This window comes from Lathyrus oleraceus, chromosome 5 (genome assembly GCF_024323335.1).
Source record: "Lathyrus oleraceus cultivar Zhongwan6 chromosome 5, CAAS_Psat_ZW6_1.0, whole genome shotgun sequence".
In the NCBI taxonomy this organism is placed as follows: Eukaryota; Viridiplantae; Streptophyta; class Magnoliopsida; order Fabales; family Fabaceae; genus Lathyrus; species Lathyrus oleraceus.
Window position 1 is genome coordinate 374,547,992 of NC_066583.1, and position 27,195 is coordinate 374,575,186.

The following is a 27,195-nucleotide window of genomic DNA, read 5'->3' on the forward strand; positions in this document are numbered from 1 at the left end:
GATGCAAGGGCTGGGCGCCATAAGAGAGACATCATATGCAATGGCGCAACCGCGCACCAACCAAGAGACATCAGATGCAAGGGCGCAACTAAGGGCGCAATAAGAGCACCAAGAGACATCAGATGCTGAGCGCAACTAAGGGCGCAATAAGAGACATCATATGCAAGAGCGCATCCCGCAAGTAGAGAGACATCAGATGCAAGAGCGCAAACATTAATTAACCATTGGGAGGTGAAAACCTATCATCAACTATATACAAAAACAAAATTATATGAAAGTGATTTGTGTGGGTGATCCAAAAATGAAGACCAAAATCAGATGAATCTCTCAATCAATAACCATTCAAGATCTAAAAGATAGATCATAATAATCTCCAGTTTTCATCTCATAATATCCTTAGAAATTAGAGAGAACAAAAACATGGAAAATAAAATTATGATTGATAACATAATATATAGCCTTTTTTTCATACATCAAAGCAGAAGAGAAGACAAACTCTCACAGAAATTAAGATTATATCAACCATAATCTCATAACCGATCATCAATCATAAATTTCATCTTCATTTTCATTTTTTCCGCATAATTAAAAAAAGGGGAAAAAAAGAAAAAGCAAAAAAATTAAAGTAAAAAAAATTCATAATTTTCTTCACGATCCAATACATCACATATCTCAATTTTCATTAGAGGCAGAGAAGAGTGCAGTGCAGATCCTCACCGAGTCCGTTCGCCACGTCACCTTCCTCCAACGGCGGCGCGTTCAGATCAAACGGCAGCGGCTGGCGTTTAAACGAAAGCATAGTGGATGAAGCCGCGTTGTCGTTGTCGGCATCGTCGACAACCGATGATGAAGAATCGCAGTCGCTACGGCAGTCTTCAGGAGCAACCGGCGGTGTCCTTGGGTAACGCCTCCCGGTGACAGCAGACGGCGGCATCGGTGGTCTGACCGGACGTGGACCGCTGAAGGACTCAACCGTGCTGCTCATACCACTTGAGGTAGGTCTCCGATGATCCTGAAAACCTTCTCCGGCACCGCCGGCGTAGAATCTAAGCTCGCCGAACGGATTTCCGGCTTCAGGATTTTGATAAAAAGGCTGTGCGAGAGGAAAATTTGTCTTGGCTTTCGGTCCACGGAGATTTCTAGCGGCGGTGTCGTACGCACGCGCCGCCTCTTCAGCGGTATCGAAGGTTCCAAGCCAAACCCTTGCTTTCTTCAAAGGATCTCTGATCTCAGCCGCGAACCGTCCCCACGGTCTTTTTCTAACCCCTCTGTATCTCGGTTCTTTGAAAAAAACCGGTTCGACCGCCGCCGCAGCGGTTGTAGCACCTCCTCGACCCATCTTCACAGGTTCAATCTTTTTCAAGTTCTAAAACAACCCAGAAAATCAAATCTGCCAAAAAAACGCAAAAATTGATGAATCTAATGAAAAACCTTTCAAGTTTTCCTTTTTCTTTATATTCTCACAAAAAACTCATCTTCATCTTCAAAGTTTTTCTATGTCAAACAAGGGTTTGATGGATGATAGAGATATAGAGAGAGGTTTTGATGGGTTAAAGAAGAAAAGAAGAAGATTGTTATGGTGATGAGATTGAGGAGGAGAATGAGGGAGAGAAATGAAGAGAGAGAAAAAGATGAATGGGTGGTGGGAGAGAGAAAGAGAGATTGTGGTTGAAGGAAAGTAGCATAACAAAAATTAACAACAATACCATACACAACAACACCTTCTCTTGATCTTGTTCATTTATCTATATATCTACACAAATATATATATATATATATATATATATATATATATATATATATATATATATATATATATATATATATATATATTCAAAATGGACATCAACAAGAGTCTAGTTTTCTTTCTTACCTTTCCCTGTGGGTTTCTCTGGCTCTGGCTGTAAATGACTTTCATTTTATTTATTTTTACACTTATTTTTATATTGGACACCTATTAATTTTTTAATTTAATAGAATTCAGAGTGCAGGGTTACCGTGTAAAATTATATTGAGATTTAATTAAAATATTTTATATCATCAAATCATAATAGTTTTTAAAAATAAAAGTGTAATTTGATGGGATATACAAATTTTATTTATTGATAGTGTTAAAATATTATACGATATCAGTTTTTTTTTTCATTACAATTTTAATTTTTTTTTAATTTTGTGTTGGATTTTAATTCCATATTAAAAATAGAATTTCATATCAAAATTAAAATTCAACAAAAAAACAAAATTGTAATTTTTTAAAATGAGAATCCAAAATAAATTAAATAGGGATTAAAATTGCGATTAATATTTTTATTTTAATAGGGTGATGGAATTTAGGTGGGGTAAGGAAAAGACTAGAAGGTCCTTGAGGTGTGTACGCGTAAAGAGGTTGGAAGGTGAATGGGAAATGGGTTGGTTTAGTGATTCCGTGTGAGTGTGTTTGTGGTGTATTGTAAGGTCTCTTTCATGATATCACAACTGTTCCTAACTTTTATTTTATTTTATTTTATTTTTTATTCTTTTCGATTTTTGTTTTTTTTTGTTCAGCGTTACAGACGGTAAAAGTAATCATGCACGTGGATTCTTTAATTAGATTTACTTGCGTGAGATGAGAAGCAATAGATTTTTTTTTTAATTTTGGATAGGTTTTTACGCCAAATTTTATTATAATTAATTAATAATTTTACTATTAAAATAAAATAATAATTTTCTTTAATTCAATTTCGATTGTTTCTATATAGGTAGAGAATCACACTGAGTGCGATTTATAGCCTTAATGAATTAATAATCCAATTGTAATATCAAATCAGCTTTTTATAGAAGGAAAATATTTTTTTTGATTAAATATTTAAAATTATCAAATAATGTTATGGTATAATAATATATAAGATGCTTCTAATAATAAATGAATACAATACAGCTATGTAGACAAGGGTTGTTATTGATTGAATAAATTTTCATCTTATAATTTAATAATATATGAAAATATAAAGTAGATCTTCACGTTTTATCCATAATTTTTATAATACTACTAACAAAAAGATATTATAATACTATATAAAAATATTTTTCCATAAAAAAATATATTCTGATAACAGTTGTTGTTATATTTTAAAAACTAACAAGACATTTTTTCATATATTTAAGAAACTGTTAATGAGAGATGATGATAAGAAAACTTAATTCATATAGTTTTAATGCTAAATATGAGAGAGATTTGAGAAAACAAGTAATTGGATTTAAAGCTGTTAATAAAGTTTGTATCGCACAAAAAAATAAAGTGGTCAATAAATTTTGTTCGTGTTTTTAATGGTTCAAGATATACAATAACATACTGTTTGTGGAGTCTTGTTATATATATTAGATCTAAGATCCTCACAAAAATTATAGAATCTGAATTAATCACAAAAAAAATCATAATTATTCTAATTTAATCCAATCATATTAATTTTTCTATTAATATTTTTGATAAATAATTTTTTTAAAGTTTATTTATGGAATGTATTGTTTTAATAATTACGTAGACAATTATGTTGAATTTTTTTTTTTCATTTTTTTAAAAGACTAAATTGATTCTTTTTTTAATAATTCAGATTTAAAAATATCAAAAAAATCAAAATTTATTGTTAAAAGAAATCGAACCAAAAACCTTAATAAAATGTTAATCATAAATATAATTAATCAAATAGAAATAAATTAAATTATATTTAATTGAATTACCATTAAATTAATTTATTATTATTTAATTTAATTGATTAAATACTTTAAAAAAATAATTTGATTACTTGATTTGAATTAATTAAACTACTATTAAATTAATTGATTATTATTCAATTTGAAATAAGTAAATTTATATGTGTATTATTTGAAATAAATAAATTACTATTAAATTAATTTATCAGTATTTAACTTGAATTAATTTAAAATAAATAAATATTTATTTGTGTGTTATTTAAAATAAATAAATAAATATTTATTCTGAATTATTAAATTAAATATTTATCATTATAAATATTAATCATAGAAACGGATTCGTCTAGTAGTAAAATGGCTATCAGTTAATTTGAAGCACTACTACAGAAAAATAATTTCACAACGGTCCAAAAAAGAATATCACCGTGTTTGACCAACCGTTGTGAGGTTGGGGATGGTTGTAAGTATGATGTTTTCTACGCGTGTATGTTATTATAAACTAGGTAGCGTCCTATCTATAACACCCTAAATTTTTCCCGAGTAAATTTAAAATATTTATCAGAGTAAAACAAAACAACATGCAATTTATGATGCTACACTACAACATACAATCAACGTGCTCAATTATAAAGACATGTAACACTTTGCATTTATAAAAATAGTAGTAATAATTGCATGTCTGAATGTTAACTTTTATTAAATCGCAGCGGAACAACAATAACAAACAGTTAACTCAACATGACCAACATCAACATAACATGTCATATAAGAAATATTAAAACATAAAGAAAGACACAATATTTCAATCTCTCAGTGTTACACATCAGAGCAGAAGCCGACACAAAAATAAAACGGAAGACTTCATCTTCCACTCACATCTAAAGTCCTACTGCGAATTATCTGCACGTTACCCGCATGGAGGCAACATTCAAACAGAAGGAGTGAGATATCATAATTATATAAATAAAATCATGATAATGAGTAAGCATCAGATCATTACATGCACATTATCCAACATAATAACAAATGCAACCAATATCTAATGCAATGAAACTCAACAACTCGACCCAATGTATGTGGTACCGGTACGTGAACACTCAGGTTCACCACTTAGATTCTCACCTTCTAGGATCAAAGTCACCAATTCGTTACCATCACCTCCGATAACATCTCACTGATTCCATCACCTCTTTAATCAACTATCGGCCTAATCCACACAATGGAATTTGAGGCTCACCAACAACTGATCATCTATCCAACAACATGAATACATACAACATACAATACATGTAACAACAACATCATGCACAAGGATCCACCTTCATAGTCAATGTACATCGCTAATACTGACCATCATGCATCAAACACATGTTATACAACTCAACAACATCAACATACAACATAATAAGCAACAACAATGCATTTGAGGTTATGTCATACAACAACACAAACAGTATAAGGCATTCCAACACCATCATACACAAAAATATTCATTTTCAGATACTGAAACCAATTTTAAATGACAATATACACTCTCAGCTTTCCGACGTTTCGAACCGCGGATCAAACGGAGTTACGGAGTTACGGAGCTCAAGTTACGTTATTTTTTAATTTCCCCTTTCTTTTGTGTAACAGTGGTAACCGGTTAGGGTCAAATCGGTAACCAGTTAGAGGCTTCGAAAACAACCCAAAAACCTATTTTTCGTTGTTGGAGGCCTTCTGGACCTCCGATTTCGATTCCGTAAAAACCTCTGATCTCAAACTTCAACTACTATAATTATTCAATGATTAAAACATAAAATTCATATTATATCACAGATTAGCATAAAAAATAATTCATTCTCATCAATTCATATGTACCACAAACCTTTCAACAACAACAATTGCAACAATTCATCATGGGTTTAAGTTTAACACCAACATCTTCATCATTCACACAATTCAATCAAATTTTATGAGTTTAACAACAAAATTTTCATCATTCCCACAATTCAATCAAATTTCATGGGTTTAACATCAACATTTTCAACATTCACATAATTCAATCAAATTTCATGGGTTTAACAACAACATTTTCATCATTCTCACAATTCAATCAAATTTCATGGCTTTAACATCAACATTTTCATCATTCATACAACTCAATCAAATTTCATGGGTTTAACACCAACGTTTTCATTATTCACATAATTCAATCAAATTTCATGGGTTTAACAACAATATTTTCATCATTCTCACAATTCAACATAGAGAAGAAAATACAAAATCTACATGGCATAATCTACCCACCATCATCATGTTAACCCTTAGATAATCAGAACTCCACCCTTACCTTAGAGTTCCTAGCAATAGCATCTTTAACCTTTAACAATAGTGAAACTCCCCTTGAACCCTAGGCTTTTCTTCTCTCTTTATCTCCTTCTCCTCTTTTCTCCCCAAATGTTAGTTACCGAGTTGCTATCCCAATACCCCTTTTATATTTTTATTATAAATCCTATTAGTTTATTAACTTATTATATTATCATTATTTTCTTAATAATAGTAATAATAATAGTAACAATAATAATAATAATAATCCATTCAAATTAAATAATTAAATTAATATTCATATAATATTAACTAATTAAATAAAAAATAACTACTATGATTACTTAGTTTTACTCACCACACTACCATTTCTACACTTTTGCTCTCACACTCCCTAACACCTTAATTTCTAAGGCAACTATCCCGCACCAAGGATACACAACACATCAAAACACCAATCAATATAACACAACCATAACTATCACATAATTAAATTACCGAAAATAATTTAAATAAAATCGGGGCATTACAATTTTCCCCCACTTAGAACATTTTCGTCAATGAAAATTATCTGATGCGAACAACTCTGGATACGACTCTCGCATCCTACTTTCCAACTCCCAAGTCATATTTCCTATGGCAACGCCTCCCCACACTACCTTGATGAGAGCAATCTCTTTTCCTCTCAACTATTTCAGTTCTCAATCATAAATCCTTATAGATAGAGCCTCAACTCTAAAGTTATCCCTCACCTGAAAATCATCCATCATAATCACATGCGACGGATCTGGAACATACTTTTGAAGTTATGAAATATGGAACACATCATGTAGATTTGACAAATTCGGTGGAAATGTCATTCTATAAGCAACAGGTCCAACTCGCCTGAATATTTGATACAAACCAATAAATTAAGGAGTAAGCTTCCTCGACTTCAAAGCACGTCCTACACCGGTCACCAGAGTGACTCTATAAAATACATGGTATTCCTCTTGAAACTCAAGATCCTTTATCCTCTTATCATGGTAGCTTTTCTTCCTACTCTGCGAAGCTTTCATCTTCTCCCTAATTAGCTTCACCTTCTTAGTAGTATGTTGGATAATCTCAGGTCGAAGCACTACATTCTCACCAGGTTCGTACCAACACAAAGGTGTCATGCATCTTCGTACATACAAGGCTTCAAAAGGTGTCATTCTAATACTAAAATGGAAACTTTTTTTATACGTGAACTCGATCAACGGAAAATGACCATCCCAAGCACCTTTTTGCTCGAGAACACAAGCTTTCAACAAGTCCTCTAATAATCGAATGGTCCTCTCTATCTTACCATCAGTCTGCGGATGATAAGTTAAACTCAACCTCAGCTTCAAACCCAAAGCTTCTTTCAAACTCTCCCAAAATCTAGAAGTGAACTCAAATCTCTATCCGACACAATACTCAACAGAATTCGATGCAACTTCATAATCACACGGATATATATCTCAGCCAACTTCTGCATAGAAAAACTGATTAATCAGACTAAAATGAGCTGACTTCGTCAGTCTATCAACAATTAGCCAAATGCCATCGTGCCCTCTCGGAGTATTCAGTAACCCCGTAACAAAATCTATAAAAATGTTATCCCATTTCCATTATGGAATATCCAACGGTTGCATCAATCCTGCAGGTTTTTGATGTTCAACCTTTGACTTTTGACAAGTCAAACAAGCATAAACAAACTGAGCCACATCTCGCTTCATTCCAGACCACCAAAAGATCTTCTTCAGATCCTGATACATTTTAGTATCTCCTGGATGAATACTTAAGCTACTTCGATGACTTTCTTCTAAAATCATCTTCTTTAACTCAGCTTTGTCGGGAATACAAATTATGTCCCTGAACCTCAACACATCTTGTTCTTCCACTTAGAAATCACTACCATCAGTCTAATTACTTCCAACTATCAAGTCCACCAACTTCACATCCAACTTCTGACTCTCTTTAATATTATTAAGAAAATCATTATTTATCTTCAGCATACCAAACATCCACTCTGCGGTGTCAGTTCACAGACCAGACTCATGTCTCTGAACTGTTCAATCATTTCCAACTCTCTAACAATCATAGCAGACATATGCAAAGACTTCCTCCTAAAAGCATCGACCACTACATTCGCCTTATCGGGATGATAATTCAAGCCCAAGTCATAATCCTTTAAGAATTCTAACCACCTACATTGTCTCATATCTAATTCCTTCTGATCAAACAAGTATTTCAAACTCTTATGATCACTAAACACTTCAAATCTAGAACCATAGAGATAATGCCTCCAAATTTTCAATACGAACACCACTACAACCAACTCCAAATCATGAGTAGGGTAGTTTCTCTCACGAATCCTTAAATATTGTGAAGCATAAGACACAACCTTGCCATTTTTCATTAGCACACCACCTAAACCCATCAACGACGCATCACAATACACCACAAACAGTTTATTCGATTCAGGTAAAATCAAGACCAGAGTTATAATCAACATTTTCTTCAACTCTATGAAACTATTCTCACAATGAATGTCCCACACAAACAGTTTACCTTTGCAAGTCAACCGAGTTAATGGAAGTGCTAACTTAGAAAAGCCTTCAATAAAATTGCGGTAATAACCATCCAAGCCCAAAAAGCTTCTAATCTCTATCACCAACTTCAGAGCCTCCCATTGTAGAATTGTATCTACCTTTGATGGATCCACAACAATACCACCACCTAAAATAACATGACCAAGAAATCTAACCTCTTTCAACCAAAATTCATACTTCGAAAACTTAGCATAAAGCTTCCTTTCCTTCAACATTGTAATAAAACTCCCATATGATCATCATGTTCTTCTTCTGATTTAGAATAGATCAAAATGTCATCAATAAATACCACAACAAAATGATCCAAGTAAGTATGAAAGATATGATTCATGTACTCCATAAATACTTCGGGTGCATTAGAAACAATGAATGGCATCACCAAATACTGATAGTGTCCATATCAAGTTCTAAATGTTGTCTTTTGTACATCTTCATCCTTCACTCTTATCTGGTGGTAACCTGACCTCAAATCAATTTTTCTAAACACACGTGCACCCCTAACTAATCCATCAAGTCATCTATTCTCGGAAGTGGATACTTGTTCTTAATTGTCACTTTATTCAATTATTTGTAATCTACACACAACCTCATGCTACCATCTTTCTTCTTTACCAACAACATCAGAGCTCCCCAAGACGACACGTTTGGCCTAACAATCTCCTCTCTAGCAAATATTCTAATTGGTTCTTCAACTCTGCTAACTCCGATGCAGACATCGGGTATGGTGCCATAGAAACATGTCTGGTACCAGGGACAAGATCAATAGAAAACTCCACCTCTCTCTCTGGCGGCACATCTGAAAATATCTTCTGGAAACACCTCTGGAAAATCCCGCACTACCTATAATTCATCAATCACTGTCTGACTCTTAGTAGATAACGTCACGAACAATGCAAACACCTAAGCTTCCTCTTCCAAAAGCTTCTTCAACTCTCTAGTAGATAAGAAACTGGCTTCTTCCTCCTCACCAGGAGTAAGAAACCACACCGAATCAACAACTTGGGCGGACATACCGACCTGCTCTCATACCACTATGTTGTTGGTGTAAGCCCTAGAGGCCAATACTTTTGGTACTTGTATCAAATTATTTATTGATAATAAAAGGCTTTTTCGTTATTATGTTTGTTTAATAAAGTCCCTAGAATAGCTAGTCCGTTTAATATATCAAGTGTGACTTAATCATGAGATCCCATTAAACATAAGGACATTATTCTTAAAGTATCCGTAGTCTAGCTTTGTTGTAAAATGGGATAACATTAAAGCATTAAGACTATTATATATATAGACTGATGATCACATCTCATGTATCATGGATAAGGAGTTATCAAGTCTTAAACATAAGTATGAATATTAAGAGTAATATTTATACGGGATTGACCCTTTATGAGAATACTATATAGAATGTTATGCAAAGTGTCATAAGTTATTCTCATAGTGATAGTGGTGTATACCACCCTTCGACCTGAAACCACTATGGACCCTAGATGTAGAGTCGAGTGCCTTATTTCTGATCAAACATTGTCTGTAACTGGATGACCATAAAGAAAGTTGATGGATACTTCACGAAGCATGCTGAGGGACATGAGTGACCTAGAGGGAATTTGCCCATCCTGCATAACAGGATAAATGTCTAAGGGCTCAATATTGAACTGGACAAGGATGACACAGTCTATGCCTTGTGTTCAATATAGACATAGAGGAAAAAGGGTAATTTTACACATAAGTATTATCACAAAAGGATTTGTCAGATCACATGATATTTTCATGTCTTGGGTAGCAGTGATGTGTTGCTAGATACCTCTCACTATTTATTATGTTAAATACGTGATTTAATATAATTGCCAATGTCGCAAAAACCTACAAGGTCACACACAAAAGGACGGATTGATGAAAGATAGAGTAAATAAGGAACACCGTAAGGTACAGTGCACTTAAGTGAATTGTAGGACATCGTAAGATACAATGCACTTAAGTAGAATGCGAAATATGGTAAGGTACCATGTGCTTAAGTGATTTTGGTATATCATAAGATATGGCTCACATACACTTAAATGGGATTTTTTTAGCTTACAGTCCACACAAGTGGTTCTATAAATAGAACCCTTATGCATAAGCATTTGTCCAGTTGAAAATTCGTTTCTCTCTCTCTCACACTCAAAGCCTTCATTCATAGCAGCTAGCACTAAGATTGAAGGAATCCATTCGTGTGGACTGAGTAGAGGCGTTGTCACCATTCAACGTTTGTGATCACTCCTTAGATCTCCATTTGTAAGGATCACTAAAGGAGAAAAAATTTAATTTTCGCTGCATTTTGGATCGCTATTCTCCTTCAGTGGTATCAGAGCCTGGTTAAGAAACCATGGATCTGATAGCTGTTTATTTTCTGTATTTTCTGTATTAATACAATTAAAAGACAAAATGAATCAAAGAATAAATGAGTAATTAAATTTGGCATCATGTGTGTACGATTTGGATGATTGATGTTGACTATGCTTCGGAATCTGACGTTAGTATGGTGAAGCAGTGATACATCGATCGTCCATAGGTTACGCAATTGAGATTGATCAAGGTATATATATGATATAAGTAATTGATGCACAATACAATATATATGATATACTGTTTCTGTTTCGTTCATTCAAACACTTAATGGTTGTTTTCCTTTGAGCGATCAATGGTCATTTGCTTCTTGATCCGACATTAGTATGGTGAAGCAATGACGTGTTGATCAATCATACTGAATTAATAATCGGGTGTGTTTGACGGTCTGAAATTGGTGCATTAGGGTTCATGACGGTACAAGGGTTGTGTTGTCAAAGAGTTATGCGATTAGTGTTGTGACTGCGCAAGAGTTATGCTTAAAAGTATCAAGTGTTGATGCGAAAAACGACGTCGATTTCAAGTGAGTTGTTCATTAACCGGGCAGCGGAACCCCCGGCTAACTCTGCATAGTGTGATCGATCGCCGAAATTTAATTTGGTTTATTTAATTAACAGAATTTAAATTAATAATAATAATGTGTTTATTATTATTGTCTTGTGGTGACCGGTTATGGCCTTAGTTTTCCTTTATTTTTTTGGGGATTTTAAAATACGATCTGCGTGTCGTGCCTCTCTTTTAATCTCTTAATGTAACTTCTTTTCTCATCTCACTCCCTCGTATGTAAAACGAGTTTCTTTTATGTAATGTAATGTTATGAATAAAGAGAAGAATACAATATCAAAGAAGGACACCCTTGAAGATCTTGCTTGGAGAGGCTTAGATCGTTATTAGGATAGCTTAGGTTCTCTCATTGGCTTGGGAGAACAATTGCGCAAGGGGCCATAATTGTTTCATTTTGTATGTATGTTGATGCATGTGAGAGACGATTTATATGATAAATCGGCCGGTGAGATCAGAATTATTGTAAATTCCCTCAAATTAAATATTAAGTTTATGCTTTCCAAGTTTTAGCACTCATCAAGACTAGTATCGAATAATGTAGGTTTCGCCTACACGAGGTGCATGTTCTATATTAGTAAGGTGCGATGGGATAATTGTAATATCCATTTGCTAAAACAATGGGTCAAACTTAACTAAACAAATTATAATAAGATTATATATGTTTAGAAGCAATAGTTGGAAATGATCCATATGATGGATTTGAATAAGGAGTTATTCACCCAACTAAAATATCCAAGAGTTGTATTAGATACAATTGGAAGGAGTTCCTACTTAGATAACCTAGTTTTATGTAATCCGCCTACGTGGACTTAAAACAAAGTGAACTGTGGATCTCGACCCACTAGAAAATCTTTCAATGGGATTTTTCGAATCAAATGGTGAGGGTCATTTATTTTGAGTAAAATAGTGGGAGCATATTTAATTAAAGGCCTAATTAAATATGTGATTGATACTTATATTTTCATTATTTTCATGTAGATTACCATGACAACAAACACCTCCAACAATATTTTGCGATCAATCCTTGGTAAGGAAAAATTGTCTATGACAAATTTTCTGGATTGGCACCGAAATCTGAGGATTATCCTCAAACATGATAGAAATATGTATGTCTTAGAGAAACCTGTTCCTGAAGAGGAACCTCCTAGTTATGCACCTAAGGTAGAAAGAGATGCTTATAAGAAGCATGTCGATGATGCTAATGAAACTGCTTGCCTCATGCTAGCTACCATGAACTCAGAGTTGTAAAAGCAACATGAGAACATGGCAGCGTTCGATACGATCGAACACCTGAAGATGCTCTATCAAGAGCAGGCAAGGCATGAAAGGTTTGAAGTTTCAAAAAACCTTTTTCAAGGAAAGTTAGATGAGGGAGCCTCTATAGGTCCCCATGTGCTCAAGATGATTGGGTATGTGGAGAATCTTAAGAGATTGGGTTCCCCTCAGAAAGGAACTTGCGACTGATTTGATCTTGCAATCATTGCTAGATAGATTAAGTCAATTTGTCCTTAATTTCAATATGAATGATATGGACAAATCTCTTCCTGAACTACTAGCCATGTTAAGAACTGCTGAGCAGAATCTGAAGTCAAAAGGGAAGTCCATTCTGATGATCGGAAATGGAAAGAGATAGAACAAAAGACCCACCAAGCAGGGTGATAAATGGAAAGGCAAGGAAGTTGCCAAACCCAAACTCACGGCTCCTGCTTTGAAGCCTAGTGGAGGCATAGCAAAGGAAGGAACCTGTTTCCATTGCGGTAAGACCGGACACTGGAAGAGAAACTGCCCAAAGTACTTGGAAGATGAGAAGAATGGAGTAGAGACTTCAACTTCAGGTATTTTTGTTATTGAAATTAATTTATCTACTTATACATCATGGGTATTAGATATTGGATGCGGTTCTCACATTTGCACCAATGTGCTAGGGCTAAAAAGGGGTAGAGATATGGCAAAAGGTGAAGTTGACCTACGAGTTGGCAATGAAGCAAAGGTTGCTGCTTTAGCCGTAGGAACTTATGTATTGACTTTACCTATTGTTTAATAATTCAGTTAGAGAAGTGTTATTATATACCTGCAATTAGCAGAAATATTATTTTCGTTTCTTGTTTGGACAAGTTTGGTTTTTAATTTATAATAAAGAACAATTGTTGCTCCATTTATTTGAATGATATATTCTATGCTACTGCACAAATGAACAATGGACTATATGTCCTTGATCTTGAAATGCCTATTTATAACATTAATACTAAAAGGATGAAACCTAATAAGTTAAATCCAACTTACCTTTGGCATTGTCGATTAGGCCACATAAATGAGAAACACATTTCCAAACTCCATAAAGATGGACTCTTTTGATTATGAATCGTATGAGACATGCAAATCTTGTTTAATTGGAAAGATGACAATGTCTCCATTCATAGGAAAATATGAAAGAGCTAATGATCTTTTGACCCTCATACATACTGATGTATGTGGACCACTAAACATACCAGCCAGATGAGGTTTTCAGTACTTCATCACATTTACTGATGATTTCAGTAGATATGGTTATGTGTATTTAATGAAACACAAATCAGAGTCCTTTGAAAAGTTCAAGGAATTCAAGAATGAAGTGTAAAACCAAATAGGTAAGAATATTAAAACTCTTTGATCAGATCAAGGTGGTGAATATTTAAGCCTAGAGTTTGATGATCATCTGAAAGAGTATGGGATTGTATCCCAACTTACTCCTCCTGGAACACCCCAATGGAACGGTGTATCTGAGAGAAGAAATCGAACCTTGTTAGACATGGTCCGGTCCATGATGAGTCATGCCGATCTTCCAAACTCCTTTTAGGGACATGCATTATTGACAACAGCTTACCCACTTAACCGTGTTCCATCCAAAAAGGTTGAGAAGACACCACATGAGATATGGAGTGGTAAGAAACCACATATGTCTTACATGAAGATTTGGGGTTGCGAAGTTTATGTGAAACGACAAATTTCAACTAAGCTTGAGCCCAAATCTGACAAATGCTTATTTGTGGGGTATCCTAAAAAAACAAGAGGGTATTACTTCTACAATCCTTTTGAGGGCAAAGTGTTTGTCGCTCGAACTAGAGTTTTCCTAGAAAAGGATTTCAAGAATTTTATTTCCAAAAGGAATCAGTGGGAGGAAAGTAGAGCTTGAAGAAATTCAAGAATCACAAAGCATTGATACATCTATGGAGGAATTAGAGTCGGAAACAAAAGTAGTTATGGAAGACCAACTGCTCAAGTAGAACAAGACCAACGTAGGTCAAGCAGGATATGTCACCTACCTGAGAGACATGGATATCTCATAACTGATCAAGGTGATGTATTACTCAAGGATCAAGATGAGCCTGTGACCTACCAAGAGGCCATAACTGGTCCCAAGCCTGAGAAGTGGCTAGAAACCATGAAATCTGAAATGGATTCCATGTAAACAAACCAAGTTTGGACCTTGGTAGAGCCTCTTGTAGGAGTTAACCCTATAGGATGCAAGTGGGTCTTCAAAAAGAAGACTGACATGGATGGTAAGGTACATACCTATAAGGCAAGACTAGTTGCAAAAGGATATAAACAAATTCATGGGGTTGACTATGATGAAACCTTTTCACCAGTTGTAATGCTTAAATCTGTTCGGATTTTACTTGCTATCGCTGCATATCATGATTATGAAATATGGCAGATGGATGTCAAAACTGCTTTCCTTAATGGGAATCTTCTTGAGGATGTGTACATGACACAACCTGAAGGATTTGGCATACCAGAAGAAGCCTAAAAGATATGTAAGTTACAAAGATCAAAATATGGATTAAAGCAAGCTTCTAGAAGTTGGAATCTTCATTTTGATGAAATAGTAAAACAATATGGATTCATCAAGAATGAAGATGAGCCTTGTGTCTACAAGAAGTTTAGTGGGAGCATGATCATTTTCCTGGTATTATATGTAGATGACATATTACTCATTGGAAACGATGTCCATACCCTGCAACAAGTAAAGTCTTGGTTGGCGAAATGCTTTTCTATGAAGGACCTAGGTGAAGCAGCCTATATATTAGGAATCAGGATCTATAGAGATAGATCACAAAAACTGATTGGCCTAAGTCAGAGTCCATACATAAACAAAGTGTTGAAACGCTTTAATATGCATGATTCCAAGAAAGGATTCATACCTATGCAACATGGCCTGTGTCTATCAAAAACACAATCCCCTTCAACTAAGATAGAAAGGGATTGCATGAATAAGATTCCATATGCATCTGCAATAGGATCTATTATGTATGCCATGTTATCTACTCGACCAGATGTCTCGTATGGTTTAAGTGCAACGAGTAGGTACCAATCTGATCCAGGTGATGCTCACTGGGTAGCTGTCAAGAATATCCTTAAGTATTTGAGAAGGACTAAGGACTCAATCTTGATATACGGAGTTCCGGAAGAGCTTGATGTAATTGGATACACTGATGCTAGCTTCCAGACAGATAAGGATGACTTTAGATCGCAATCTGGTTATGTGGTTTTCTTAAATGGTGGCGCTATGAGCTGGAAAAGTTCAAAGCAAGATACAATTGCTGATTCTACAACCGAGGCCGAGTATATTGCTGCCTCAAGTGCAGCAAAGGAAGTTATTTGGATCAAAAAGTTCATTAGTGAACTTGGCATAGTTCCTAGCATTGTGGATCCCATTGATCTCTATTGTGATAATAATGATGCTATCGTACAAGCTAAGGAGCCTAGATCTCACCAAAGATCCAAACACATACTTAGGCGTTATCACCTCATTCGAGAGATAATAGATAGAGGAGATGTGAAAATATGCAGAGTACCTACACTTGACAATATTAATGACCCACTAACACAGTCTCTTGCACAGTAGAAGCATGATGGTCATACTAGATCTATGGGCATTAGGGGTATGCTTGATTGGCTCTAGTGCTAGTGGGAGATTATTGGTGTAAGCCCTAGAGGCAAATACTTTTGGTACTTGTATCAAATTATTTATTAATAATAAAAGGTTTTTTCTTTATTATGTTTGTTTAATAAAGTCCCTAGAATAGCTAGTCTGTTTAATGTATCAAGTGTGACTTAATCATGAGATCCCATTAAACATAAGGACATTATTCTTAAAGTATCCGTAGTCGAGCTTTGTTGTGAAGTGGGATAACATTAAAGTATTAAGACTATTATGTATATAGACTGATGATCACATCTCATGGATCATGGATAAAGAGTTATCAAGTCTTCAACATAGGTATGAATATTAAGAGTAATATTTATACGGGATTGACCCGCTATGAGAATACTATATAGAATATTATGCAAAGTGTCATAAATTATTCTCATGGTGATAGTGGTGTATACCACCCTTCGACCTAAAACCACTATGGACCCTAGATGTAGAGTCGAGTGCCTTATTACTGATCAAACATTATCCGTAACTGGATGACCATAAAGACAATTGATGGGTACTCCACGAAGCATGCTGAGGGACATGAGTGACCTAGATGGAATTTGCCCATCCTGCATAACATGATAAATGTCTAAGGGCCCAATATTGAACTGGACAAGGATGACACGGTCTATGCCCTGTGTTCAATATAGACATAGGGGCAAAGGGGTAATTGTACACATAAGTATTATCACAAAAGGATTTATCAGATCATATGACATTTTCGTGTCTTGGATAACAGTGATGTGTTGCTAGACACTGCTCATTGTTTATTATGTTAAATACGTGATTTAATATAATTTCCAATGCTGCGAAAACCTACAGGGTCACACGCAAAAGGACAGATTGATGAAAGATAAAGTAAATAAGGAACAACGTAAGGTACAATGCACTTAAGTGAATTGTAAGACATCGTAAGGTACGGTGTACTTAAGTAGAATACGAAATATGGTAAGGTACCACATGCTTAAGTGATTTTGGTATATCATAATATATGAGCCACATACACTTAAGTGAGCCTTTTTTAGCTTATAGCCCACACAAGTGGTTCTATAAATAGAACCCTTGCGCAGAAGCATTTGTGCAGTTGAAATTTTGTTTCTCTCTCTCTCTCTCTCTCTCTCTCTCTCTCTCTCTCTCTCTCTCAAAGCCTTCATTCATAGTAACTAGCACTTAGAATGAAGGAATCCATTCGTGTGGACTAAGTATAGGCTTGTCACGATTCAACGTTCGCGATCACTCCTTAGATCTGCATCAAAGGTTTCAATCGCCACAAGAGGTAACGATTCTATCACTGATCATGCCCATTCGTAAGGATCACTAAAGGAGAAAAATTTTAATTTTCGCTGCATTTTGGATCGCTATTCTCCTTCATATATAACACCCTAAATTTTCCCTGAGTAAATTTAAAGTATTTATCAGAGTAAAACAAAATAACATTAAATTCAGGATGTTACACTACAACATACAATCAACCTACTAAGTTATAAAGACATGTAACACTTTGCATTTATAAAAATAATAGTAATAACCACATGTTTGAATGTTAACTTTTATTAAATCACAGCGGAACAACAATAACAAACAATTAACTTAACATAACCAACATCAATATAAGATGTCATATAAGAAAGACACATCATTTCAATCCCCCGTTGTTACATATCAGAGTAGATGTCGACACAAAAATAAAATGGAAGACTTCATCTTACACTCACATCTGAACTCCTACTGCGAATTATCTGCATGTTACCCGCATGGAGAAAACATTCAAATAGAAGGGGTGAGATATCATAATTATATAAAGGAAAACATGATAATAAGTAAGCATCAGATTATAACATGCACATCACCCACTCCACAACACAATTCCACATAATCCACATAATGGCTATTCACACATAATAGCAATATAATAACCATCCAACATAACAACAACATAATCAGCCATACAACATAATAACAATATAATCAACCATCCAACATGATAACAAATGTAACTAATGTACAATGCAATGAGACTTAACAACTCGACTCAATGCATGTGGTACCAATATGTGAACACTCAGGTTCACCACTTCGATCCTCACCTCCTAGAATCAAAGTCATCAATTTGTTACCATCACCTCCAATAATGTCACACTGATTCTATCACCTCTAAAATCAGCTACTGGCCCAATCCACACAATAGGATTTGAGGCTCAACAACAACTGACCATCTATTCAACAACATGAATGCATGCAACATATAATACATGCAACAACAACATCATACACAAGGATTCAACTTCATAGTTAATGTACACCGCCAATACTGTCCATCATGCATCAAACATATGTTATAGAGCTCAAAAACATCACCATATAACATGATAAGCAACAACAATGCATTTAAGGTTATGTCATACAACCACATAAATAGTACAATTCATTCCAACATCCAACACCATCATACAGAAAAATATCCTTTTTTAGGTACTTAAACCAATTTTAAATGATATTACACACTCTCAGCTTTCGGACGCTTCAAACCGCATGCAAACGGAGTTACGGAGCTCAAGTTATGTCATTTTCAATTTCCCAATTTTATTTTACGTAACAATGGTAACCGGTTACGCTCAAAGAGGAAACTAGTTACGAGTTTCGAAAACAACCCCAAAACCTATATTTCATCGTTGGTGACCTTCTGGACCTCTGATTTTGATTCTGCAAAATCTCTGATCTCAAAATTTGACATACTATAATTATTCAATGATTAAAACAACAGATTCACATTATGTCACAAATTAGCATAAAAAACCATTAATTATTATCAATTCATATGTACCCCAAACCTCCTAAAAACAACAATTGCAATAATTCATTATTTCAATTCTGACCTGAAACCACATCAATTCACACAACTTTTACATCACACAATCCAATCATATTTCATGTGTTTAACAAAAATATTTTCATCATTCACACAATTCAATCAAATTTCATGGGTTTAACTTTCATCATTCCCACAATTCAATCAAATTTCATGGGTTTAACAACAACATTTTCATCATTCACACAATTCAATCAAATTTCATGGGTTTACTAGCAATATTTTCATCATTCTCACAATTCAATCAAATTTCATGGGTTTAACAACAACATTTTCATCATTCACACAATTCAATCAAATTTCATGAGTTTAACAATAACATTTTCATCATTCTCACAATTCAATCAAATTTCATGGGTTTAAAAACAACATTTTCATCATTCACACAATTCAATCAAATTTCATGAGTTTAACAACAACATTTTCATCATTCCCACAATTCAATCAAATTTCATGGGTTTAACATCAACATTTTCATCATTCAGATAATTCAATCAAATTTCATGGGTTTAACAATAACATTTTCATCATTCTCACAATTCAATCAAATTTCATGGGTTTAACAACAACAATTTCATCATTCACACAATTCAATCAAATTTCATGGGTTTAACAACAACATTTTCACCATTCACACAATTCAATCAAATTTTATGGGTTTAACAACAATATTTTCATCATTCACATAATTCAATCAAATTTCATGGGTTTAACAACAACATTTTCATCATTCTCACAATTCAATCAAATTTCATGGGTTTAACAGCAACATTTTCATCATTCACACAATTCAATCAAATTTTATGGGTTTAACAACAATATTTTCATCATTCCCATAATTCAACATAGATAAGAAAACATAAAACCTACATGGCATAATCTACTCACTATCATCATGTTAATCCTTAGATAATCAGAACCTCACCCTTACCTTAGAGTTCATAGCAATAACTTCTTTAACTTCAACAATGGTGAATCTCCCCTTGAGCCCCAGCCTCTTCTTGTCTCTTTTTCTGCTTCTCCTCTTTTCTCCCCAAATGTTACATACTAAGTTTCTATCCCAATAACCCTTTTATATTTTTATTATAAATCCTATTATTTTATTAACTTATTATACTATCACTATTTTCTTAATAATAATAATAATAGTAATAGTAATAATAATAATAATAATAATAATAATCCACTCAAATTAAATAATTAAATTAATATTCATATAGTATTAGTTAATTAAATAAATAATAACTAATATAATTAATTAGTTTTACTCACCACATTACCATTTCTACACTTTTGCTCACACACTCTCCAACATCTTAATTTCTAAGGCAACTACCCCACACCAAGGGTACACAAAACAACAAAACACCAATCAACACAATACAACCACAACTATCACATTATAAAATTACGGAAAATAATTTAAATAAAATCAGGGTGTTACACTATCTATCACAACACTTACTTAAAACAACCGTTGTGATATTCTTAATGCATAACATTTAACAATGATTGTACTAACATAACCATTGTGATATATACAGTGAGTTTATTATAAATTATGTGAAATGTTTATTTCGTCAATGTTCACTAAACATATAAACTTTTAATTTGATCTAGAATATTATAATATGACAAATTAAGCTATATTAGAAGAACAAGTTACACCGTTCAATGTTAGACAAGAATACTTCATCTCATTATCCGCTTTTGCTCTTTGACGATTAGATTTTGTTTTAATGCTCCTAGTTCTTCAACCTCTTCTTGTTTCATCTCTAGTTTATTTTGCAAATAAAATTAGAGATGGAGAAATGGACATTTGAAGAAATAAGAGCATTAAACCAAGTCCTAATTGTTAAAGAGCGAAATGCAGATAATGAGCTCGAGAATTATTGTCTAGCATTAAATGATGTAACTTGTTTCTCTCTCTCTCTCTCTCTCTCTCTCTCTCTCTCTCTCTATATATATATATATATATATATATATATATATATATATATATATATATATATATATGAAATTCTGGTATCAGATATGAAATGTCGAAGGTAATGTCACGACATTAATATCTGAGTAAAACAAACAGGATAAAGATAAAGAATAGTAATGCAAGAGACACAAGCAATTGTTAACCCAGTTCGGTGCAACTCACCTATGTCTGGGGGCTACCAAGCCAGGAAGGAAATCCACTAAATAGAATCAGTTCAAAGACTCTCAGTACACTCCACAAGTTACAGTCTTTTTCACCTAATCTCTACCCGTGTGACTTCTACCTAAGAACTCTTAGATATGAGAACCCACTCACTCCCCCTCAATCACACCAGTGATAATAAACTACAATTACTTATGAAAAGAAGACACTCTTCAAAGACACACATTTGATCTTACTTAGCAGCTTCAATCAAGTAGACACACACTTGATCTTACTTAACAGCTTCAATCAAGTGTACACACACTCATGCTTAAAAACTTTGAGTGACAAATTACAACTCACAAATCAGACCAATTCAATCATCTATGGATGAATTGAATGACTTACAAGTCACACGACCACACAAGACACAAACCCTTATTTTCCCTCAATATTTTGCTTTGTATTTCTTGTGTATAAAACCAGATGTTCCATGCCCTATTTATAGAATCGTTTGGCTGGGCTTGGACATCACAAAAACCCTAAAACTATTTTCCAATTAAATCTTCTCATGACAGCTGGTTAGATCTCTTTGAAAATAAGTAAATCTGGTTGTAATTAATGATTGAATGCGTTTGTAAATCAGATATTCAATCATACATAGATTGCCATTAGAAGCGCAATCACATAACACATAACATTCACACTGAATGTTCTGTGTACAGATGTCATGACATCGGGTCTGACATCCTGGAACAATCCTGCATAATTCCATTTTAAATATCCAGGAGGTACATTATATCAGATGTCATGACATCGTGTATGACATCCTGAAACAATCCTGCATAATTATATTTTTAAACTCCAGCAGGTACAAGACATCTTATGTTAAGACATCTCATGCAACATCTTGTGAACACCCTTTGTTTTACCAAAATTGCTGCCAACACTTAGAACCAACAATATATATATATATATATATATATATATATATATATATATATATATATATATATATATATATATATATATATATATATATATATATATATATATATATATATATATATATATATATATATATATCATATTATAATTTTTTAATGCAATCCAAAAAATTATATATTCGGTAATGGTTTGGAAAAATACCCAAACCAAATAAGATATAATAAACTCGTCTTCTAAACAAACTTTAACAACAACTTTCACCAACAACAAACCTTAAACAACATACAAGATAAAACAAACAACTCTTATTAACAACAACAAAATCACCAACAACGTAGCATAAACTACATACAACATATAACTTTTATTACTACTAACAATAACAACATATCAACTCATAAAATGTTTCATAAACGTATTTGTCTCAAAATAACATCCACAGTGAAATAAGGATGAAGTTGAAGTGAGAGTTGTATACTTGTGTTAAATTTGAATAAATGTCATTTTGGCTCTTTCATATAAGTTTGCAGCAGTCACTTTAGCTTCATCCTCATTAATTTTCTCCGTTCACCTTTCCTACCTACATGTCAAAACCAACAAAAAGTTCATTCATCATAAGTTATACACGTCATATTATCCTACGAACATTATGAAACAAGCTATTGAAATGTAAACAATGATACATAAACAACATAGTTCACTTATTAGGTTATACATTTACTCATACTAATTTAACTTCTAAACAAATTTTGAAACATAAGTTATTATGAAGACGAACATGTAACATAGCCATTTTCTAAGATTTGATGCAACAAAGTAACTCTTCGAAGAAGACGAGTTCGATGCATGAGTTAAGGGTTTCTATTTTGCATGTTTGTGAAGAAAAGTTGTTGAAACGTTAATCGATATTAGGATATATAAGAGAGAGGAGTCGGAGAGATGTTAGGATTTTGTTTTGAGAGAGACAATTGTTATCTACTGAAGCAAGTGATAATTTCACTTAAATATAAATATGTAAAATCTTTCAAAACTGTTGATAATAAGAGTCATGATGAAATGATAACATCTTATACCACATTTGATAATATGAACTGTGATGATATATAAGGGCAAACTCATTTTGTGATGAAAACATGTAAAATTATTTGTGTTGAGATTCTAACGCTTACACTCCAGGTACATTTCACCATGATTGTTAACTATGATCGTAGTCAAATGTCCTTTAGTAAATAACAACAACAAAAATGCCCCAAAAAGAGTTATTACCATGTTATAATATGGTGTTGCAAAATATCTATTTCTAGTAGTAAAGAAACTTAGGTTTGAGACACCATAGATTTTGTATTTTTTTTTTAAATTCATAATTGTTTAATATTTCTATAAATCATGAGAATTATTTGTCACCAATTTACATTGGCTTAGTGGTAAAGACATATGATGTGGTTTAAAGGTCCTTAGGTTCAATTCTTTATGGGAATAACTTTTGCCTTTTTTTATATATTTTCAAATCTAAATTTTTTTAAAAAAATTGAAATTAAAAATAAAATTCAATGTGGTTGTCCATGTAATTATTAAAAAATACATCTCGCATAAATAATACACATCACACTCCAGTCACACTTTAAAAGTAGAAAAAACACCGTTTGAAAAAATATTAAGAGATAGACTAATATGACTCTCTTAAATTTTGTAAGGGATTAAATAATTTTTTTTCTCGGGCATTAATTTGGGTTATGTAGTTTTTGTGAGAGATCAAAATGGGTTTTTACTCTATATATTATTATTGATTTACACTCCTGTTTTTGTCTCTCCACATTTTTAATATGCAAACGCGTTAAAATACTAACGTAATTTGTTTTTTATAATTTAAATTTAAAGTATTTGTGATATATATATATATATATATATATATATATATATATATATATATATATATATATATATATTTAAGATATATATAAAATAATAAAATTTAAAAGTCTATCCAAATAAAATTTGTTTTGTGTAATTCTCAAAGGATGGTGTTGTAAATTCATCAAGGAAAAGGAACTTTTTTTTGCCTTGGTTTAATAATTTATTCAATTAGGGATTGTTTATTTGGGTTCAAAGTTAAACCCTTTAAAAGCTTTGGATTGGGGATTTAGTTACTAAGTCACTAGTTCGGTTCGAAATCTCAACCTGCTCAAAAGCTTTCATTGGTTCCAAATCAACCATATATTAAAATCTCAAGTTGGTTCATGGTTATCTTGTGTAAAACTCTAGCTCGGTTCGTAAGCTCAACCCGGTTAAAAGTTAGCTAAGGTTGGAGATAAGTCCTATATAAAATCTTATAGGTTTGTGGTCAACCCGTCAAAACCCCGGTTCGATTAATGAGCTCAGCCCTGATTAAAATCTCTTCTTTGTTTATCTTGGAGACTAACCACTTCAAGTTGTTGCTCGGAAGAAAGACTAACCACTTCAATCAATTGTCTAGAAGGAAGACTAATCGCTTTTATCCTCTATTTGATGTTTGGTTGGAAATTAGACAAAAAAAATATTTTTCTTGTAGGTTTGAGAGTTCAACCTACTAAAAAATCTTAAGTTTTATTAGATACTCTTAAGATCAAATCTTGATGATAGTGCTAATTCTTCTTGACTGAACCTGGGATGTTTCAACTCCAATAAGCCTAGTCACTTCATTGCTGACTGTCCAGAAGTGAAAAAGGATAAGTCAAAGAAAGGAAGCTATTAGAAGGAAAACTTCATAAACAAGTTCAAGAAGATTCTCATGGTAACATAGGATGAACTTGACAATGAAGAAGACTCTGACAAAGATGAAGAAGAAGTCAATATAGCTTTGATGGCTCTTATATCTTCATACTCAGATATGGTTCAGATTCTAAAGACGAGGATGAGGTATTTTCTAAACTATCTCGTTCAAATATGGTTACTTTTATTCAAGACCTTATGGGCCGGTTTCAAGAAAAATCCAAACACATGAAAATATTGAAAAAGCAATATGATCTATTAAAAGAAGAATTAAAATCTTCTCAAAACAAAAATGAAGCTTTAGAAAGAGATCATATTTCTCTAGTAAAATAAGTGTATGATAAACCCCTTGATGAGCATGAAATGATTATTCAAGAGTTTAACATGTTTGGCTTTAACATAACTAAACTTGCACGAAATCATTCACAATGGTGAATTTCTCAATCTCATACTTTGTTGAATGCATCTTGTTCCACGCTCACCGAACCAGTTTGTTGAGACAAATGTTGCACCAGGAATGAATAAAACTATGAGAAATATTAAGTTTATTGAACAAACACAAGAAACCCTATTTGGGTGTATGAAAGAGAGAAGAGGGAAGAAGAAGAACGAGAGTTGGTTAAAATTGTTTTTACTATTTACTTTCACAATTAGGGCAAATTGTTTACAAGCAAATATCAACCAACCTTAAAATGTTGGAACAAAATTTATTTGTACCACATCCCCTAGGTTTTGATTAAAAACAAAGTATTTAAAGAACAATTGGGTATACTAATATTTCTTCAAGTGTGCAGGACCATAGACTAAAATTTCATGAACAATCTAAGTATTGGTTCTGACTATGAACATCTTAAGAGAAGCTTAAAGACCAGAATATGATGGATCAGAAGCTAAAGATCATACTCTGAAGAAGTCACTTCTGAAGAGGATAACGTCTGAAGGTCAGAGTCTAAAGAAGTCATCTTGTGAAGACCAAACTTTGAAGAAGTCTGCTTCTGATGATTAGAACCTGAGCTAGTCAAAGCACAAGGACCAAGGTGACTCTGATAGGTCACTGTCAACTTCCGAGCCTACTCTGTCACGTGAAAACCTAAGCTCTATTTTCTTTATAGAGTTAGCTAATATGCAACTGATAACTCCTCTTGCAGTAAAGGAATTTCAAACAAGCTTTCAACGTCGGTAACTATTTGGAGAAACATCTCAATATCTCTATTCAAGTTTCTCAAAGACTATACTATGTTGGATCTTCGACAACGTTTTTCCTTCTCTATTTAAGAAGCTAAAGACTTGAAGAAAAATCCACCAATTAATACTCAAAGAGAAGTTACTTTGTCAAAATAAAGCACAAGCTGAACTTAGGATTTCTTATCCTTGTATATCTTAGAAATCCCTAAGTCTTAAAAGAGTCCACTACATTATATTCTTTCTACACCTTTGATTGTATATCAAGTGTATTACCTAAAACAATCATTTATTCGTTAAGTAGATTGTTAGAAGTCTCTTACTAAGTGTTTGAGCATTTGAAGTGTCTTGATTGTGTGTTTTAGCATAAAAGTATCTTACTTATGTGCTTGAGCATGGAAATATCTTGCTTGTGTGCTAGAGCATAGAAGTCTCTTACTTAGGCTTTAAGAATTGGAAGCTTCTTGCTTGTGTGCTTGAGAAAATTGTAATCTTGTGTGATTATAGTGAAAATCTCTTGTAAGTACAATGGGACTGAATTACTCTCGAGTTGTAAGAGGAACCATGATAACTCTGTGTGTATTTTTTCTTTCTTGCATTTCATATTCGCTGCCTATCTCTTATTGAATCAGATTATACACCTTGTGTTTAAGATCTGACCAATAGTTTAAAAAGAATGAAAAGTCAACATAATTCACCCCCTTCTTGTATTTTTCTCACTTTTTGTTGGCATCAGAGCACAGTTCGTGCTTAACACTTTATAGTGGTGCATAAAAGATCATGAAAAAACATATTGAATCAT

At 33.3% G+C, this 27,195-nt stretch overlaps 1 protein-coding gene across 1 annotated transcript; it reads right to left on the reverse strand.

Moving 5' to 3' along the window:
- Positions 1 to 314: 314 nt before the first annotated feature.
- LOC127084867 (ethylene-responsive transcription factor 3) lies at positions 315 to 1,763 on the reverse strand. Its single transcript, XM_051025381.1, has one exon. It carries the CDS (start codon positions 1,337 to 1,339, stop codon positions 683 to 685), a length of 657 nt encoding a protein of 218 aa, XP_050881338.1. The 5' UTR covers positions 1,340 to 1,763; the 3' UTR covers positions 315 to 682.
- Positions 1,764 to 27,195: the final 25,432 nt, after the last annotated feature.

What these genes read in the sequence shown, in the direction of transcription:
- LOC127084867 (XM_051025381.1), bottom strand. Translation starts at nt 1,339, where the DNA reads ATGGGTCGAGGAGGTGCTACAACCGCTGCGGCGGCGGTCGAACCGGTT.